Here is a 20,966-nt window from a genome sequence, read left to right as displayed (position 1 = left end):
AGAACAGGCACATTCAGGAACCCCAAGTAATTGGATATGACCAAAGAAGCAGAGGCTTTCCAGAAGGAAATTATGGGAAAGAGCTAGAATGGTTAGCCTGGATTAGCTCTCAAAGGGCTTTGTAAGTCTTATAAAAATTTTGGACTTTATCCTATAAGGCAGAGGATTGCCACTGAACCAAGGAGTGGCAGAAACTTATTTTGTTTTTATTTGAGAATGATTTGTAGTTCTCAGACTTAAGTGTCCTTAAGAATCACCAGGGAAGCCACATTTCCCAAGAATATGCATCTAAACCAGCACCCTAGATGATTCTGATTCACTTAAATATTCGGGCACGAGTGGGACTTACCTTAAAATAAAACGATCAGTTAGGAGGCTTTTGCAGAAGCCCTGGGGAAAGCTAGCTTGAACTTAGGCTTCCCCTGATGAATATGCCTTCCTTGGCTTGTCTTAATCTAAGGCTTTAAGCTTCCTCTTTCCCATGGAGGATCAGCTGGAAGCCCAGCAAATGCTAAAGAGACTGGACAGAGGCAAAAGAAAAGTAGATCTGGTAGGTATTTAGGAGGTGGAATAGACAAGACTTGGAGGGTGACTTATAGGGACTGTGTGAAAGGAAGGAATCAAGGCTTTCTGGCTTGGAGCAATGTTGTAACGGTGTGCCATTCAATGAATCGGGCGATGGAGAGACACTGGGCAGTCAGGAAGGTCAAGTGAGGAATTTTGGTGGAGATCTGCTGAGTTGGAGGTGCCTCTGCGACATCAAAGTGGAGCCGTTCAGAAGTCAGTTGGATTCATAGGTTGGAAGCTCAGAGGAAGACCTGGACTAGAACTACAGATATGAGAATCATTAACAAATAGATGGAGATGGAAGTGGGAAATCATCCCAGAAGACAGAATAGAACGATAAGAGAAAGAGTCTAGAACAAAACCCAAGGAACATTTAAGGGAAGAACTGAGGAAGAAAAAAAAAAAAAGGAAAGGAAACAAGGAAAGATCAGAATCACAGTCCAAAGTCACAGGGAGGGAGTTCAAGGAGTGACAAACTGGCAAGCACACTGGATTCAGCAGTCTGCGGTGACCTTGTAGAGAGCAGTTTTAGTGGAGCTACAGGGACAGCACCAGATTGCAGTGGATTGAAGAGTGAGCGGGAGGTGAGGGAGTGGAGACAGCTGGCATGGACATTTTTTCAAGATGTTTGGCCAAGAATGGAGAGAGGTATAGGTATGGTGGTAACTTATGAAGGAAATAGAATTGAGAGAGTCTTTTTCTATGCCAACAGAGGAGTGGAAGAAAAGACAGGGACAAAAGAAATAATCAATAGAACCTACCCAGAGGAGCAAGAGCAATCCACTGCACAGATGTCAGGATTGTTCTTAAAACTGGAGGGACCTCCTTAAATATTTTAACCAGATGGAAGGAGGAAATGATTGGATTGGAAGCTTGATATTGGGTAGTTCTTCTGGATTCTGTTTCCTCTTGGAGGTTGGGAGCCCAGCCATGATTAAGGAGTTTGTAGGATGAACATTTTTCCTCAGCTACTCAAAGTATAGGATTACCAACAGGACGTTAGTAGTCACTGTACTGAGGCAAGAGCCTGGTGGGGCTGGTTGAGGCTGAAGCTTTAGAATTCAAAGGATGAGAGTTTGAAAGGAAGTGTGATGTTCCTCTAACGGTGGGGAAAGCTGCATTTGGGCCACCGAACAACAGTTTTTTTTCCAGAACCTCATGCTGGGGCTATGATTTAGGCTCCTCCTTCCTCGTCCAGTCAGTCTGCCTTTCCCCGGCTGGTATGTCACGTCTAGGCCTCAAGCCTCCTCGTCCCCACCGAGGACCAGCTGGAAGCCATTTTGATTAAGCTCCACCACAGAAGGAGGACAATACAGCCCCGCCCAGAGTAGGCGCGTCCCCGCGGCGGGCCGGGTACGCGCCTCTTCCCGCCGGCCTGGCGGGCGCCTGGCCCAGACCGGGGCAGCGCGGGGCGGGGGATGGGGGTGGTTATGTAAGCGTTGCGCGCTCCCGCGAGGCGGCAACCAATAGGAAGCCCTGGTGGCTCGTGCTCGCGCACGTAGGGTGGGGGGAGGGAGCGCACGGCGTGCGCGCGCCCTCTCCCTCCTCCACCGCTGCCGCCTCCTTCTTCTGCCGCTCCTGGTGCTGCTTGTGTGCTCCTTCGGTGCGGACCTGGTACCTCTTTTGTGAAGAGGCAGCTGAGGAGACTCCGGCGCTCGCCATGGCCGACGAAAAGCCCAAGGTGAGCTCGGGGCCAGCCTCCTCGCCTCGCCCTGCGGCCGGGGTCACGGCGTGGGCCGGGGTCTGGCCCGAGCCCGCCGCGGGTTACCCGCGCCTTCCCGGGCCCCCCACGGGGCCGGCCGCAGCTCAGGCCCGGGCGCTCCGCGCCATTTTCCTCCCTCCCCTCTTCCTCCCTCCCGCGCGGGAGGAGGCCCCGCCGCCCTCCCCCGCCCCCGGCCGCCTCGGAGTGCGCGCCGGGCGCGAGTTGGGCGGGCGGATCGCGGACGCCCGCAGGCCAGCCGGCCGCGAGCAGGGCTTCTTGGGCCCGGCCGGGCACTCGTGAGGAGGGGCGTTAGGGCGCGCGGTGTCCCCACCCTCCGCGGACCCCGCGCGAAGCTGCGGCGGGTGTTGCCGCCTCCGCGGTGGCGGGGAGTTCCTTCTGTCTTGGGCTTCCCCCTCAGGGCTGAGAGGCGCGGGCATCTGGGGACCCCTGCCCCGGCCGCACTGGCCGGGTGATGGGCGAATCAATGGACTGCCGAAGGGTTGGAAGCCGGATGCCGGTCTGGCGGTCGCGAGGGGCTGCGGGTTGGGGATTCCTGGGAGTATTTCCCACTTTAATGGCCTCAGGGTCCCAAGGGCAGATGGGTAGGGGCTTTTTCTTGGGAGCCAAATAACCCCTAGTCGGTGGAGCCCATGCGGTTTCGAGAAGTTGGAGGCAAATATACGAGCAGAAAGACTTTGAAGGGCTTAACTTTTTAACGCGGTTTTGAGGCACCAGGAGGCTTTCCCGTGAGGACTAGAGCACACATTTCTGCCTGGCACACGGGACTTTCTTTTCGTTTCGTGACGCCTTCCCCTTTCTGAAGTGATTTAGGAGCTACAGAATTCCTTCTACACTTAATTTTGGTGAATTTCAGGTTGGGTTGAAAACTACAAGGAGTACTGGGAATAAACTGCATTTGACCCATGACAACAAAGGGGGGGAGGAGGAATAAAAGCATTTGAACAGAACTGAAGCTCCCAGAGGTGAACGTTAATAGTGGTTCTGAGTTATCACCGCTGCTTCAGAGAGAAATCAAAGGATATTCCTCAACGAGGTTTTGTTAATGTGGCTTGAGATTTAAGTTACTAACCTGAGTTAGGTAGCTTTTTAACAAGAAAATTGTAGTGAGTTTTGAATTGCAAGCTGTAGAAGTTTTCTTGCATTCTGTACTTAAAACACTTCGAAAAGAGAAAGGACGCTTGTTTTTAGGTGAAAGATATTTTGAAAGTGACATAAAATAATGCTGTTTTAGAAAAATTTAGATTCAAGAGAGCATTGTAGTAAATTGAGGGGGACGCATCTTTGAATGTCGATTGTTGCCACTGATACTATTGCATGTAGGCTTTTCTGTTTCTGTGACAGCTATTTAATATTGTTGCTCCAGGATTTCTCATCTTTCAGATTGATTTCAGTGGCTGAAAACAGCTGTATGTTCTTTTATCGTACAGAGTGAGAAACCTGTTGATTTCTGAAGCAACTTGGGCGGCTGCTGCTTTAAAAGGTGTTTGTTTTTCACATTTTCCAAATTATACTTTTATTTTTCTTTCAACAGGAAGGAGTCAAGACTGAAAACAACGATCATATTAATTTGAAGGTGGCGGGGCAGGATGGTTCTGTGGTGCAATTTAAGATTAAGAGGCATACACCACTTAGTAAACTAATGAAAGCGTATTGTGAACGACAGGTGAGGAACTGACACGTGCACTTTCACTGAATAAAACTTATTGAAATAAAACATCTTATTTTCTTGAGAATAGGAACGACTAGCACAATATTACAATAGACTGACTGGTAGAATGAATATGCGCTTGTGTACTTGACATATCAGTTTTATTATACACTTGGTATGTTGATTCTTCATGAAAACTCTTAGGATGATTTGGTTAATATATATGGTTCTAGTCCTGTGCCACAAATGCACAACATGTGGTTTGTTCTCAAGGGGATGTAGTTTTATAAGAAAGTAAGAATGAACTTGGAAAAATTTCTTGTCAGGCTTTTTTTCCAATCCATTTGTGTCAAAACTATTTTGAGTATTTTAACCAATTGGGAAGTAAATGTGAGTTTAAGGACATTGCAATTTTCCTGAAGCGTGTAAAATTGTACTGTTTTCTTTTTTACACTAATAGTAGAGGTCAAGAAATTTAACCTCCTGAGCCAAGCATAAACATTTCTATATTACAGGGACATTTACATTTTACTCAGACCATAGTAAATAGGCACCAAGAAGAGGAAGTAGAAATGAACAGATGCCGGGAGGTAAACGCAAGCTTTATTTAAGACAAAGAAGCTTCTTTTTGTGACTAGTCTGTAACAACACAAGACAACTTTAAAAAATACTGACAACTATAACAAAAACTCTGGTACCTAGATCAATTAATCCAACAATAACCTGGCAGAAGTGTTTTTCTTATTCAATCCTGAATATATAATATATAGAAGTTGAGAAAATCATTTTAGACTAATCTACATTGCAAATCGTCCTTAAAAAGGCTCAAAATAGAATTAAGGGTTAAGCCTGTAGAGGTTGGGAAATTTGAGTTTGAATTGAAACTTGGGCCACTTCCATGAGATATAAGGGCATTTGAAAGAAACTGAAGATATAAATTCCTTTTTAAGTTTGAAGTTTTATTTTGTCCCTAATTTTTTATGATGTAATAAGAGAACACTGTGCTTACAATTCTTTATCTTCATTTTGTCATATTTCCTTAAAAAAATAGGATCTTCAGTATACTCTTACTTGAAAAATTTTTGTGAAATCCCCGTAACAATTAGTAAATAGGTACTTACTAATTGTGCTAAAGATTTGTTGCACTGGCATCTTTCATATTTAAATACTAGTTCCCCTTCAGGTTACAGGAGAATTTTAAAAGCTAATCATTTTGTAAAACTTTTATGTAGCAAAACCTGATACAAAATAGAAACTCATGCTTACATTTGGTAGTTTTCAACAAAATTTGCATATCTTGCTTCTCTAATTGCTACTAAATTTTAGCTTTTAAATGGTCATTTTTCAACACTTATGAAAACTTGCAAATGTAGAGACAAGTTGAAAGAAGTTTGCATTGAATACCCATGTGCCCACCACCTAGATTTAACCATTAGCATTTTTACAATGTATCTATTGATACCCTTTATCCATCCCGAATGGTCATATTTAAGACTGCCATTTTCTTGTGGGGTCCCCAAAGGAGCTTTTTATTTGATATTTACCAGCTGTTCTGTGCTGGACATTATACTAGGTGCCAGAAAAACAAACACATAGCACATCCTCTGTATTCCAGATTATGTCTATGGGAGATTGTCCTGTAAGATCAAGTTAGTGGGTCAGTCAAGAATTTTTTAGTTTTCTTGCTATATTTAAGTAAATTTAGTGTATTACCCAATGTAAACAAAGTTTTTCTTTATTTTTTCAGTTATTAGGCTTATATTTGACTAAACTTGTTGGGGCCACTCTTAATTTGCAGTAGAGGAAAAAGAAGCATTAGTAATCTGTAAAAAAATTAATTCTACTGCATTGTATGCATTAGAATGCAACTACGATTTGAAAATAAGATTCAGGAAGAATTTGGATAGATGTTTCTATTTTCCTCTTATATTGGGAATAACGTGGAGTTTTGAGTGAAATAAGATCCCTGTTTTAAGTTTCAAATGATTTCTCATTCTAAAGGGAGTTGAATTATCACCTAATCATGCCGATTCCCTGCTTTTTAAGTGTAGGTGCAGGATATTAAAAGTCTAAAATATTTATCCAATCTACTTAACATAGCTCAAGTTTTTTGGGTAGTTGAGAATTCTTGACCAGGGATTTCCTATCAAGATAAGTAAGTGAATGCTCATGCGTATTTGCTTTGTAATGCATTCATTTGGCATCGTATTTCTAGAGGAATGACAGTGGATGGCTACTAAGCATCTCAAACTGAATATGCAAAGGAGGACTCTTGATTTTACTCCCTGAGATCTTTTTTCTCTAGTGTCCCCACTCGGTAAAATATAAGACCTAGTCTTATATTAATTTTTCCTCCAAAAAACACATTAGAGCTGATGGTCTGGCTAGGTCTTATTTTTGGGGAAACCCGGTAGCACCATTCTACATGTAGTTGTGAGGTCAAAACCTTGGGTTCATGCTTGATGGTGCTTCCTAACTTGTATGTAAAGCCATCAGCAAATTCTGTTCTCTACCTGAACCTGTGTTGTCCAATGCAGTAGCCACAGACACATGTGACTATTTTCCACTTGAAATGTGGCGAGTCCGAACTGAGATGTGCTATAAAGTGTAAGATATATGGGAGATTTTGAAAAAGTATTAAAAAAAGTAAATTCTCAATTTTTAAAATGTCAATTACATGTTGAAATAATAGCATTTTGAGTATGCTGAATTAAAACAAAATTTTTACATATTTTTAACTTTTCAATGTGACAACTAGAAAATTTAAAATACATATATGGCTCACATATTTCTGTTGGATATTGCTGAGCCCTCAAATTTTTTTCCATTCTTAGTTATTACCTTGGAGACATCTCTGATTAATTCAGAGAGCTCTTGCTCCCATTACTCAATCCTCTCATTCTCACTCAGTATGGATTTTTCATTGATCGGTGTGTATTTGTCTCATGAGTATAGGGCCTTTTTGTTCACTCTAGAGCCCAGACCGGTATCTGGCATGTGGAATGTGTTCAGTAAATGCTTGTAAAATGATAGAGAACATTCAAACATCTCCAGAAGTTTGTTAGTAAGTTTTTCATTCCCATGTGGAATTAGAGTTTGCCTACTTTATATGTAAGCCACATAGCCTTCGGCTAACAGAGCACACTTTTCCATTCTAGTGGGGATTTATTTTATCACATTATTTCATGGAGTGTCAGGTGGTTTCAGAGAGCAAAGATTCATTGTTTTAGTTCAATTCATTTTTGTGAAATGAGAAAACGGACCCAAAGAGATAACCTCACACCGCTCTTCCAGTAACAACTCTAAAGCTTAGGGATGAGATTTATTCTGAAGAGGAGCCCAAATACTGGTTTAATACAACTTCCTTGTTTGAATTTACCTGGTTTATGGAATCTTAAAGACAAGTTTTCTAAATTTTGGACTTTTTGATCTCTAGCAAAATAAAAGAGGTTTTAATTGATGAGGAAAAGCATGAAAACAGGTGGCAATAAAGGAATACAGTTTGCTTATGTTATGGCCCTGCCTCCCCCCACCCCATTTTGAATGGCCACACCATTGACCTTATCACTGGATGTAGCAAAGGAAGAACCTAGAATATAGAAGGACCTTAGCATTTTCTTGAAGCAAGTAGTCTTCAGTGGGGTGTTTGCAAATATATGATACTTGGTAATTAATGCTTGGCATTGAATTCTTGGTTTGTGGAATCACATTAAAATTGAAAGTCATGAGGAATGAATTAAGGTGGTCAATGTCACCTACCTTGTGGATTGCTTGTATTCGTCAAGACAGGGCTGGTCGGAAAGTGGTATGTGTCAAAGGCTATTGAGTTTTAAAGGAAAGCAATGTGATCTTCATGTTACAGGTATTTTAAAAATAGATGCAGTGAATCCTTGTTAAAGGTTTACAGGTGTCATACAAGTGTTTATTGAGCACTTTGAATATTTTTAGGCTTAGGAACTCAGTTTAATTTTCTCTTAAATATCAATTGAAGCATGGAGTTTGTGTAATAGTAATTATAGTTTGTAATTTGAGCATGATACAGGATTGAGTTTTTGTAAGATGCTTCCTAGAAAGCTAGTTTTCAAGTTAATATATTTACAACATACCTCCAAAAATACTTTATCTTCCTGTCTTGTCTTCATTTGGCTGCAATTACCATCAGCTGTGCTCCTGTGCCCCTTTCCCGTTTTCCCCACTCCTGTGTCAGGAAGGTAATGCTTGATAAGTAAAACATTGGAATCTGCTTTGCAGAAGGGGTATGTTTAGGCTCATTTATCTCTCTTTGTTTTGTTTTGTTTTTTGTTAATTGGGGAATATTAAGGGAACAGTGTGTTTCTCCAGGGCCCATCAGCTCCAAGTCGTTGTCCTTTAATCTAGTTGTGGAGGGCAGAGCTCAGTGGCCCATTGTGGGAATCAAACCATCAACCCTGTTGTTCAGAGTTCGTGCTCTAACCAACTGAGCCATCCAGCCGCCCCTCATTTGTCTCCTTGAATGCACACAAAAATTTCTTGAAGCTATGCTCTAGTAATATAATTTTAAAATTCTTTTTTGTAATAATCTCCCCAACTTAGTAGCTTTAGATTTATTTTTTAATTAAAAAAAATGAAGCATATTAGATAGGTATTGCTTTTCATTCATTTTATTCCATCAGTACTTAGTGAGCACCTACTATGTGCAAGGAATGTAACTAAGACAGTCTAGGTTCTTTTCTCTCCTGGAGCTGATTTTCTAGTGAGAAGTTGACAAATACAGGTTTGGGTAAATAAGAAGGAAATTAAAAAGCAGGTGCTTCTTTTGAGCTATTCCAGGAATTTCATGGGTGTGGATTGTGGTCTTGTGGGTGCTTTTTAGGATAGTTATTTCCTTCTGTTCTGGTTGAAATGATAAAAGCTTGTTGAATGCCTGTTTGTGTGCCTAGCATTGTGCTGAATGGGGCGAAGGTTACTTGTGCATAGTGGTAGGAACTATTTGGCAAGAAATGAAGGTAAGGTTGCTTTTAGGCAAAGTTTTATTTTAATCATTACACCTTTGTGGTGACTCGCAGTTTTCACTATTAAGGGTGTTCTTTTTTTTTGAGATCTCTTAAACATGCATTGAGGAACATTGCTATGTGCATCGGTTAGTTTAAATTTTCTTTCAGTGTCTTCCTCATTTAAATGCACTGATCTGTTCAGGCTTGGAGCATCTATGGTCTCAAAAGGAATACAGCTTTTTAAAGAAGACTTTATTAAAGGAAGATTTTTTCCAAAGAAAAATAATAGTTTGAAGAAAGTGAAAGTCACCCCAAATCTTTATATCCTCATAGAAATGTTAACATTTGATTATCATTTATTTAGGTCTCTCTTTTAATATATTCATGGCTAAATATGCATATAGTTTTATTTCTTATTGTTTCTTTGCATTCTTACTGCTTTTAAACTGTCTTGTCCAGGGTTTGTCAATGAGGCAGATCAGATTCCGATTTGACGGGCAGCCAATCAATGAAACAGACACACCTGCACAGGTAAAAAATTTTTGTGCTAACTAGAAAACAGTGTTTTTTTGTAGTTTTCTCAACAGCTTTGTTTATTAATTTGTGGACTTTTAGATGGAACATAGTTCTTTATCAGAGTTCAAAGCTATGTAAAATACGACCAAAGGAGAACAGAAAGAAAAAAATAGGAATAGATTGAGGAAATGCCAATGGTTTTAAAATATGTGGTTTATCACTTAGTAAACCTAATAGGTCACTTAGTTACTTTAATCCATGCTAGCATTATTTGGAAAAAATAATTAAAACTCCTGTTTCTTCAGAATATTTTCTTTTTGTTTTTGTTGCTGCAGCTCTTGATGTACCTGTTGGCTGTTGATCCTGACCATTTTAGCTCTCATGCTGAATTATTTTACCTATCCTTGTGAACTGCAGGGAACTAAAGGCTCTAACTGCAAGTCTCTTGATAGCTTAGTTTGAGAGGGAGGACTCTTGATAATAGTTGGCTTTCCAGATCCTTACTGTAAAAATACAAAAGGTGATGCTGTCTGATCCCTTAATTTCTTTACAGATCTCTTCAGTTCTGTCACTTTGTAAGAGATCTGCTGGGCTGTCTTCTATGGCAGAAGCTCTGTCTGTTTCTTTTTACCTTTTCTAGTTACATTTAAGACTTCCAATTTTGGAAAAAAAGTATTTTGATAGCAGAAATTTAAATTGGAGCCTGTGTATTTTTTAATTTGTTTTATCACCTCATAAAAACTAGAAAGTGATAAATATGGTCTAGAGTGCAGTAGCACATTAAGTGGTTTTGTTGATAATCTTCAAAAATTTGAAATATCTATAATTTATACTTGAGGGAAGAATATTTTGAAGTATCCCTTGGTAAGACTCTAAGAAGCAATTGTAGTCCATAGCCACAAGGAGGAGCTGAATTTTCTTGATGAAAGAGAAAAAGTTCTTTTATCCTTTGAAGGCATTTAGAGTTCACTGTAAAATTTACCATTCCAGTAGGTTTATTTACAAAGGTTGAAAACCAGTTTTGGTAGTTTAAAAAGAATCCATTATGCTAAACTCTTGATTAGAATGTATTTTCTGTCTTTTGAAGCCCTCATCCACAACCAGAAAATAGTTCTGAGGCTTGTCTACCATACCAGCTACAAATATTAAACTGTGAGGAGGATGTGTTCAGAACTGTATAAAATCTTCAAATGAATTTGGAATTGAACTCATTTTAGATTTAGAATTGAATTCATTTAGAATGAAATCGATTCATTTTAGAATTGTCCTTCCAATATTTATTAAATAGTAGAATTTTGATTAGAATATCTTAGCAGCCAATTTTAATAGCAGTACAATTATTATGTGCCCATCATTCTGTTTAATACTTTCTTCAACTCATTTAAGTCTCATAACTGATTACTATTCCATTTTACAAACGGGAATTGAGACTTATTAATATTTTAATACCTTAGCCCTATTTTGAGTATATTTGAACTTCATTAGAAACAGTTCCCTTTCTTGTCTTTAGGTGCCCAAGATTTTATCTTCAAAATTACCAGTTTTTAGAAAGAAATTTTCAAGGGTGATTATCAATGTAAAAAACTGTTACAAAGTTTACTTACTTTACAGTGTTGCTATATGTACCAAAACCTTCCTGCTATCAACATGGATGTTTTATGTATAATGTGTGGGTAGTGAACTTTGCAAACTTAATTTGTGAATAGTATTTTAAAATTTAAATTAGCTTTTTAACAAGTTTCTTCTTGCCCCATTCCCTTTGCTTATTGCATAGAGGTAACCACTGTGTTTTGTGCTTAGGCAAGGATATATTCCTGTTACAGACACACAAAAACACAAATGCTGCCTAGTTTTTAAATTTTGTTTTTTAGCCTAATACTAGTATCCTAGGGATATTTCCACTTCTGTACATGTAAATCTGCTTATTAATCACCGCTACATGGCATTTCATGTATGAGTATACCATATTTCTCTGGGTTTCTGTTGATATTTAGGTTATTTCCAATCTTTTGCTTGTGTAAATAATATGGCAGTGAGATCCTTTGTATGTATTACTCTTATTTTCAATAATTAAAGGGAGATGATTTAACTGAGACATATTCAGCTTTTTAACTTAAAAGCTAAGTTTTCTATAATCTTCATAAAAAAGAAGACCAAGTGAAAATTATTTAAACCTAAGTCTGATGCTACATAAAGCTGTAGGATGTCTAAAATAGTGAGTACAGAAACTGGGTGAAACTTATGCAGCTTTCCAGGGTATTTCAGTCTGATAGTTATCAATTTTAAGAGCTGAATAATCAGTGGCTTTCAATTTGTTGTTTCTCTTTTTTGCTAGTTGGAAATGGAGGATGAAGATACAATTGATGTGTTTCAGCAGCAGACAGGAGGTGTCTACTAAAAAGGGAACTTGCTACTTTACTCCAGAACTCTGTTTCTCCAGACCAAGACAGTCTCAATTAGAAAACCACAGTTTGGTTCCACCACATCCTGACTACTACAGTATAGTTTTCTCTATTCTTTCATTTTCCCCTTCCCCATTCCTTTATTGTACATAAAGTAACGGATGTATGTGCACAGCATTTGCTTTTTTTTTTTCTTTTTTTTTTTAACTAAATGGCCAATGGTATGTTTTTATCGACATCAAATGGAGATGGGATGGGGAAAAATACTGGCTCTGTGAAAATACCCCCTTTCTCCATTAGTGGCATGCTCAGTCAGCTCTTATCTTTATATTCCAGTAAGTTATTTTGCTCTCATTGTTTAACAAAAAGAGAACAACGTAAAAATCCTTACATACCTTGTTCGATTGGAGAATTTTAATGTTTTTCATTTATCATTGTAAAACGGAGGACAATTTTATAACTTTTTTGTACGTAGCTGTTACATGTAGGGCAATCTGTCTTTAAGTAGGGATAAATTACTCTAAAAGAAATGAATCCTAGATAGTTTTCCCTTCAAGTCAAGCGTCTTGTTGTTTAAATAAACTTCTTGTTTAAAATGAGCTGTTTTCTTTATTCTGAGGAATATTAAACAGAAAGTTGAAGTTTAGGAGAAAGCATGACACCAATAAGAGTAACAAAGTTATATAACTGACTAGCTACAGATGTTTCAGCCTCCTCTTTGTTGAAAAACCTTAGGCAGTTCCAAATATGCAGCTTTACTAGAAAAAAAATTGAGTCATAATGTATGGATTTACTCCCAAGCATTCTTTTCTATAACCACTACCTGAGGCAAAGTGGGTAGTACATGCAACTAGGAAAAAGTTCTGATTTTGCTAACTCTGCTGATAAATAGCTTAATTATTCTAGCTTTCACTTTGATGAGTAAATACTCCCTAATCTAAAATAAGAGCCTTTGCTCCTAATGTGAGGATATTGAGGGACGGGACAGAAAATGTTTATCTACATATATCCAGTCTTATAGCCTGAAATATGCAGGGTACTACAGGTTTTGTTTTGTTTATTGGGGAACAGTGTTTTTCTCTAGGGCCCATCAGCTCCAAGTCTTTGTCCTTCAATCTAGTTGTGGAGGGTGCAGCTCAGCTCCAAGTCCAGTCACTGTTTTCAATCTCAGTTGAAGTGGGCGCAGCCCACCATAGCATGCAGCTGTGAACTGGCAACCTTGTTGCAACCTTGTTGCTAAGAGTTTGCTGCTCTAACCAACTGTACTATCTCTAACCAACTGAGCCATCTGGCCTGCCCCACAGGGCGCACTACAGTTTCTAAATTCAGATGTATTGGGGGAAAACAGTATCTAGCTATAGAACCAATAAACAGAATATTAGAGCTGGAAAGATACATAAAGATTATGTAATTCTAACCCCTGTATTAGAGATGAGGAAATAGATTCAGAGGGTTGTCACACAGCTATATAGTTATAAAACTGGGATTAGAGATCTGGTGTCCCAATGCTTGTTAATTCCAATTAAATTCCAGTTGAATTCTTCAATATTGGTTCTCAAGAAACCGAATTCCCACCCCTACTACACACCAATGTGGCCTTTTTGGATTAAGTCCCCATGTGCTAACATGCTTATCCACTTAAATAACTACCTCTCTTGCAATATGATCTTTTTTACATTCCCTATTTCAATAGTGAATGAACTTCCCAAGAGACAGCTGGTGTACTGTAGATTTTTGGCTGTTACATATGTGAGTTAATCTTGAATCAACGGAACATTTATTTTGCTACCAACCTATTTTTACAATTTATACTGTGAAACTGGGAAGCCTGCTCCCCTCCCCCTCTCCCCAAGAATTCTTAGAAGGGATCAGGTAAGTACATTTCTCTTGACTTGTTCCTGTAGGTCTACTATTAAATAGTGGAATTTTGTGGAGTCCTAAAACCTAAAGTTAGGATTGAAATTCAAGCCAGAGAATTTTATTATGGAAGGGATCTTGAATTGAGTTCTTCAAAGGAATATACTGTTATGTTTGAGCTTTTGCCATGTTAGGGGAAGATAAACTTTAAATTTTTTCATAGTAGAAAAGCTTTTGGTACCGATATTTAAAAAGCCAGAGGGAAATGTGTGGAAAGGACACTGTTTAATATAAAACGTAGCTTGTTGATACTTGGTTCAGTGTATAACTGCTTAAGACTAACCTTATTTTTATTCTTAAATGAATTTTTATTGATTGTTACTCTTGCTCTATTTCACGTAACTTGCTACCAAGACAAATATTTTCTGGAAAAATCGAGTGGAGCACTTCTTAAAAAATCACTTCGAAAATAAGTGCATTGTTAAAAATACAGAAAGTAATTTTTGCATTTTAATTTTTTTTAACTTGGGAGGGGACATTCAAATGATGGGAGTTATACTGCCATTTTGTTGAATTGTTCTAACAATTTAGCTGAACTCTGACAGTGTTGACACTTAATACCCCATGTGTTTATATCCTAAAAGTAGCAAATAGTATCCAAGTGAACACAGTTTTGTTTTGTTTTTTTAAACTTTTATTTATTTTAAGTGTGTTTTTCCAGGACCCATCAGCTCCAAGTCAAGTAGTTGTTTCAATCTAGTGGAGGGTGCAGCTCACACTGGCCCATACAGGGCTCTATCCGGCAACCCTGGTGTTACAAGCATCGCGCTCTAACCAATTGAGTTAACCGGCTGCCCCAACAATGAGCTGTATAGGGAGATGAGAGAATTTCTTATTCCCAAGCATCCCTCATACTCATGCAAGCTGCTTGAGGCCAAAACAAAAGGTATCACCAACTTTTCAGAAATAGGAGTGTCAAGTTATTTGGCTCATTTTTTTTGTTGTTCACATTTTCATGGGAATTTGATGATCAGATTACATTCTACCTAATGGGAGGTTGAATGAAAGATGGGAAGGAGGACACAGTTTGAGTAGAAATGGGAGACTTGAGTCAAAGCGTGTAAATTATGTCGGGGATTGTGATTCCAGTAGGTCAGTGGACAGTGAAAGCCCAGGATTTGAGACATCTATTGGAAAGTTTTTCCAAGGTCTTTGTGGGGGCAGGGGGCTTATGTGGTGTATTGGAGAGAGTGAGCTGTGCTGCTGAGGGTTATTTATGAGTTAGGATGATGCTGCTTTTAAATACGAGTAAGTGATTTTTGGATCGTGGTTTTGTATTAAATCCCCTGGTGAGCTTTTAAGAAATACCAGTATCTCTATCTTACCCCCATAAATGTATTTTCAAAGCAATATGGAATTGAGAAACAATTCTGGGAGGCATCCTTACAACTCTTGAGAGTTATGCACCGTATGGGAAGATTAAATGAGATAATATGTTTTAGCTGCCTAACACAATGTCTCCCACATACTGAACTCTTGAAATAAAAGTTACTATATTTCGTGTAAAGTGTAAGGGCTCTGCCACAGGAGCTGAGGCTTCATCTGAATATCTTAATCTCTAACAATTGTTCTGCACTTAATGTAAATGAGAAACCAGAGACCAGGCCAAGAACTTTCTATTCATTTTAAAAACTGAATACAATCTTTGTCTCATTAGGCTTTTTTTTTTTTTTTTTTTTTAAAGATTTTATTGGGGAAGGGGAACAGGACTTTATTGGGGGAACAGTGTGTACTTCCAGGTGTTTTTTCCAAGTCAAGTTGTTGTCCTTTCAATCTTAGTTGTGGAGGACGCAGCTCAGCCCCAGGTCCAGTTGCCGTTTCTAGTTGCAGGAGGCACAGCCCACCATCCCTTGCGGGAGTCAAAACCGGCAACCTTGTGGTTGAGAGCCCGTGCTCCAACCAACCGAGCCATCCGGGAGCTCAGCTGCAGCTCAGCTCAAGGTGCTGTGTTCAGTCTTAGTTGCAGGGGGCGCTGCCCACCATCCCTTGCTGGACTCGAGTTGAACCGGCATCCTTGTGGTTGAGAGCCCACTGGCCCATGTGGGAATCGAACCGGCAGCCTTTGGAGTTAGGAGCATGGAGCTCTAACCGCCTGAGCCACCGGGCCGGCCCCTCATTAGGCTTTTTTAATAAATGCTTAATACTAAATTGTGTCCTAATGAGTCTTTAACAGAAAACATTCCTTAGGACTTGAACGATTCTCCAATACTTTAAGAACCAAAGGACCCATCCACAAGATGCTTCAGCATTCTAATTATCTAGGTGATGATTTGAGGGTGACTTCTGGATGTATGGTAAGAAATATGTTTCATAGTGAGACTTTGGTCTGTATAGTGGTGAGCTAATTAAAAGAGTTCCTCAGAGTGGAACAAAATTAGAATAGAGTATTATAAACCGGTTAGGAATCTTATTTGCAATCTGGAGTGTTACTCCCCTGCAAGCAATGACATGGTACTCAGTTTAGAATTTCCTACAATCTTAGGGTCTTTGTGAAACAGTTTAAAAGTTTAAGAATTGACATTTAATATGTTTGCAATTCACAATTTTAATCACATGTGATTAATAACTTTACCACAAGTTATAGAATTAGGAATATTAAGGGAAGAGTTTCCCTGCACATTTTCCTGGGCATACCCTTTTAAATTATTTGATGTTTACTAAACATCAGATGTTTAACAATTATTTTTGCAAAGGAGGCAAAATTTATCTCTGGGAGAGCCGGACAGATGGGTTAGGGGAGTTTCTTGCTTGTTTATTAAATAGAAGAATGGAATGGAATTGGGGAAAGATGACAAACTTAAATTGCATAATCTTATTCAGTTCTTACTCTGAGGAGGAGGAGATGATAGGGAGATAGGAATTATACTTCCCCTCTCTATGCTTCAGAGTGATTAAAAATTAGGATGTGAGAAGGGCAAGTCACACCTTAGTAGAGTGTATGTACCATTTTGTTTACCTTAACTTTGAATAAAGGAAGGTAAGAACATGACAAAGCCATTTTCCATCCTTGAGACCTCTGGGTTCATTTGTTCAATGGCAAATTAGTTTTAAGAGGAAATAAACTCTTCGGGCTGTGTCAGTGGCATTGATCGGCTTTTTTTTTTTTTTTTTTTTTTTGGTGAGGATATGGCAAAGAAAAGAATGGACAGACGGATACTAAATTTGTCTTTAGGGTTGATGAACCCTAAAGAATTTATGTGTAAATTACGTGTGGTTAAGTAATACATAAGTGATATAGTAACGGGGTACCCTGCAATATTGAGGTTGAGAAGTAAAGCTTGTTAGAAATACTGGTCAGTGAGCCATTCATTCATTCAGTCATTAAACCAAGTTCAAAAGCACATGACTAGCATTTTTTAAAAAAATGAAATGGAATAGAAAATATTAAGAGTATGTATTAAATTATGGTTGAACATAAACAATTGCTATTCTTACAGGTCAAAAATAGCCAAATACCTGCAGTTTCATGTAGTTCGACTTAATATGTGTGTATTTGATCACAGTGAAAGACACTGATCTAAGAGATTGGTTCAAACCCAGTTGCAGAATCTAGGAAGAGTAAATTCCCATTGTGAGGCCATGTCAATTGCCCATTTCCTCCGGCATTCTGGAATAAACTTTTGGGAGATTCGGAACACTTTACCCAGTCTTGAGAAAGCTGGTAATATTGAAGGCAAAAACATACTTGAGAGCTAAGAGACGCTGTGTTAGTGCATATTTTTGTTTGGTTAAAGTGGTGAGGCACAACTTCCAGATTCTATTTCAAGTAGGTTGTACATAGCATTCTTGAATAAAACTTTCCACATATCTAGCAATGAACTTTAAAACCAATGAGATTTCTGTCCATATTAAAGGAAACTTATTAGGGCTTTAAACACTTTTTGACATCTTTTAAATAGATTTCTTGCCACCTGCTTCAGAATAATAGATTGTGTTCTCAGGAAATTCTGAGACTATCAGGTGTACAAAAACCTTTTGGGTAAGCGGATTACTAGGCTTTCTGCATTGGATAACTAGTACTTTGAATATAGTAAGGAAGTGGCAGCTTGGGACTAAGGAAATTGAAGAGCACTTATCTGCTTAAAGACATGAAAACTTACGGAGGGTGTGAGCAATTGTCATTCTCAGTGCCTTCACTATATTTAAAAAACAAATGAAAATGGACATGCATCTGGCAGTGGTTTTAAAATTGCATCTTATGAAACCTTGGGGGGTCGTACAAAAAGGTGGATAGAATGGAGAGAAAGGTCGATAAAGAATGGGGAGGCAGAGAGGGCCAGGATTTGAGACCTGCCTCGTTTCAATCACAGCTGCTCTGTTAATCTATTTTATTATATATATTTGGATTCTGCTTTAAGATTTGAAAAACACGACATTCCTTGTCATAAGATTTCATGTCTTGTATTTTAGATTTACCTGAGAATTTAAAACAAATTTTGTATTTAGATATAGAACCCTAGATAGGTATTTTAAAACTCAGGATGGGCCTCAGTGATTTTAAAAACAGATGTTCACATTGCCCCATCCTTTTGTATCTTTTGATCCTGATCTGTGTTGATCTTCTGGACAAAATGCAATTTTATTAATGTCCCATTTTCAACTGAGTTGGTCATCTGGAGCAAAGGTTATTGTAGCACAGCTACATATATCTGCTTTACCCCAAATCTCCATCTTACAGTAGCAAGCGGAGTACTGATTTAATCAAAACTACTGTACACGAGCAAGTAAATAGGAGGGCCATTTATTCTGGAATTTTCTGGCAATTTTACTTGAAAATACAATGTACCAAACAGGCCTGCCTAAAAAAAAATTAGATTTGATTAAAAGTGTTCTCCTAGGACTGATTCCTTACTTTTGAAGGAGAGGTTCTCATCCAAGCTATACGTGAGAATTACCTGTTTAACTTCTTAAAAATATCCATGACCGAACCCTACCCTGAGAAATTGCAGATTCAGTACTTGTCACATGGGGCCTGGCATTCATTTGTATGCCTTAAAAGCTCACAGTTTATTCTAATGCACAGCCAACGTGGGGTGCCTCTACTAGAAAGCTTTTATTTGCCAAATACAGCATTCTTACAATTATCTCCTAACCCTCACAAAACTTAGAATAGGTGCTGTTAACCCCATTTTACAGATTAGGAAACTGGGCTCAAGGACATAAGTAACCTAGAAGTGTCTTACAGAACCAGAACCTAGACTTTGATTTCCAGTCCGGTGCTGTATTGCCACAGAACCTGTCTTCTATTAGACTACAGGGGATGGAGGAAGTAAGGCAAATCAAGTACAAATTCCTAAATTCAGGCCAAAAGGGACCCTAAAGAGTCAAGCCCAAACCCCTCATTTTGCATACAAAAAGCAATTTCAGATTGTTAAAAAGTTACTCTTTTACAAGTTTGAAAATAAAAATGGGTCACTTTGATGACTTCTTATATGGGGCTACGCAGTTTACATCCATGACCTCATTCAGTCCTCACAATTCGGGAGTATTTTACCAGTGAGGACACGTGATCAGAAAAGGTAAGAGTAGAGGGCCGGCCCGGTGGCTCAGGTGGTTAGAGCTCCATGTTCCTAACTCCGAAGGCTGCTGGTTCGATTCCCACATGGTGGGCTCTCAACCACAAGGTTGCCAGTTCAATTCCTCGAGTCCCACAGCACCTTGAGCTGAGCTACCGCTGAGCTGCCGGATGGCTCAGTTGGTTGGAGCGCGTCCTCTCAACCACCAGGTTGCCGGTTCGACTCCCACAAGGGATGGTGGGCTGCGCCCCCTGCAACTAGCAATGGCAACTGGACCTGGAGCTGAGCTGCGCCCTCCACAACTAAGACTGAAAGGACAACAACTTGACTTGGAACAAAGGCCTGGAAGTACACACTGTTCCCCAATGAAGTCCTGTTCCCCTTCCCCAATAAAAAGCTTTAAAAAAAAAAAAAAAAAAAAAGGTAAGAGTAGAGATTCAAACCCAGATTTCTCCCATGAGAGGCAGAGCTAGCAACCACCATGTTCCACTACCTCCTAGTCTAGGTATGATTTTTGAGGAAGTGTTGTATGCTCACTGGCTAGATTGGTCTGAAGTGTTTTGTTTTTTTAACATTTTTGGGAATTTAAGCCCAGCCTTAAAGAATGGAAAGATTTTAATCCAAACAAGTGGTGTGCTTTGTGCTTTTGTGGTAAGCGAATAAAGACACCATCCATGCCTCATAGAAGAGAAGAATTTATCTCTGGCTTTTTATGAAAGCCCAAGAAGAGTGATTAACCAAGAATACAAACTAACTGCCTGGAAGGTAGGTGAGAAGGCCATGCAAGAAGGAATGTAGTTCAATTTTTATGGAAATACTGAAAAAGAGACCTGCTTTGAGGAAACAGGCATGACAGGAAAATCCACTCTTGATTGCCCAAGGCTTTCCTATTACGATCTTATAAACAGTTATTCCTGAGCCCTCCAAGTGTGTCTGCATTTGTTGCAAGGATAGATTTACTCAGACAGGTGGAAGAGCCATGACAAGGGTTATAAACAGCTGCAGAGCTCTGGGATAGTCTTGGTAGCAAGGGAGGTGGCCATTCCCAGCCGCCAGGCATTAACCAGCCTTAGAACAGGCCCTCGAATCGGAACGACTGTAATTTTGGTCCAGTGCATGCACCGCCCGTGACAGCTAAATAGTAACATTAAAATGTAAAGAATTTCCAGTCGTTTTAAAAGGGATCATCTTGGCGTGCTTTCTGTTGTTGACTCAATTCTCATTTGGGACTGTCGGGTTTCCAAACGAGACACACAGTAGTTATTCAAGAAATGTCAATTTGGAGAAGTAATTTTCATCTCTTAAGGAGCATGCTCTTACTATCCCACCATAAATAAGGCAAATACGTGTATGGTAACAAATGTGCCTTCGGCTGTGGGTTCCAACTTCTGTAGAGCGAGCGTTTCCCTCTGTCAGGTAACTTTTTTAAGTGACAGCGAGCATAACTTGTACCGAGCGCGGGGCAGTTTTGTCCTTTGTCCAATCATCTCCGAGATTTTGGGAGGGGGGAGGGGAAACTTCCCCAGACCTTCCCTGACCAGGAAGCGGGCGGGTTTAGGTTGAGCAAAGGCCGCAGCAGCCAGTCGTGACGCAGTACGATGCTTGGCACTCCAGAGAACCAATAGAAATGAAGAGAGCTATTTGAATCGGCCAATGCCGGAAGGATGGGGGCGGGATTTGAGAGCCCTATAAAAGCGGCGGCCA

At 39.5% G+C, this 20,966-nt stretch overlaps 1 protein-coding gene across 1 annotated transcript; it reads left to right on the top strand.

Annotated features, from left to right (window-relative positions):
- Window positions 1-2,080: 2,080 nt before the first annotated feature.
- Window positions 2,081-12,428, top strand: SUMO2 (small ubiquitin like modifier 2). Its single transcript, XM_033091425.1, has 4 exons — window positions 2,081-2,248; window positions 3,822-3,953; window positions 9,371-9,442; window positions 11,763-12,428. The coding sequence occupies exons 1-4, from the start codon at window positions 2,228-2,230 to the stop codon at window positions 11,823-11,825; spliced, it is 288 nt and encodes a 95-aa protein (XP_032947316.1). The 5' UTR covers window positions 2,081-2,227; the 3' UTR covers window positions 11,826-12,428.
- The last annotated feature ends 8,538 nt before the right edge of the window (window positions 12,429-20,966 follow it).

The sequence above is a fragment of the Rhinolophus ferrumequinum genome, chromosome 21 (assembly GCF_004115265.2).
Source record: "Rhinolophus ferrumequinum isolate MPI-CBG mRhiFer1 chromosome 21, mRhiFer1_v1.p, whole genome shotgun sequence".
In the NCBI taxonomy this organism is placed as follows: domain Eukaryota; kingdom Metazoa; phylum Chordata; class Mammalia; order Chiroptera; family Rhinolophidae; genus Rhinolophus; species Rhinolophus ferrumequinum.
This window is presented reverse-complemented; position numbering and strand designations above follow the sequence as displayed.

Excerpts from the sequence above, each read along its gene's own strand:
- SUMO2 (XM_033091425.1), top strand. The coding sequence starts at position 2,228 with ATGGCCGACGAAAAGCCCAAG. Across the intron at positions 2,249-3,821 it reads TGGCCGACGAAAAGCCCAAG|GAAGGAGTCAAGACTGAAAA; the intron begins GTGAGCTCGGGG and ends TTCTTTCAACAG. Across the intron at positions 3,954-9,370 it reads AAGCGTATTGTGAACGACAG|GGTTTGTCAATGAGGCAGAT; the intron begins GTGAGGAACTGA and ends TGTCTTGTCCAG.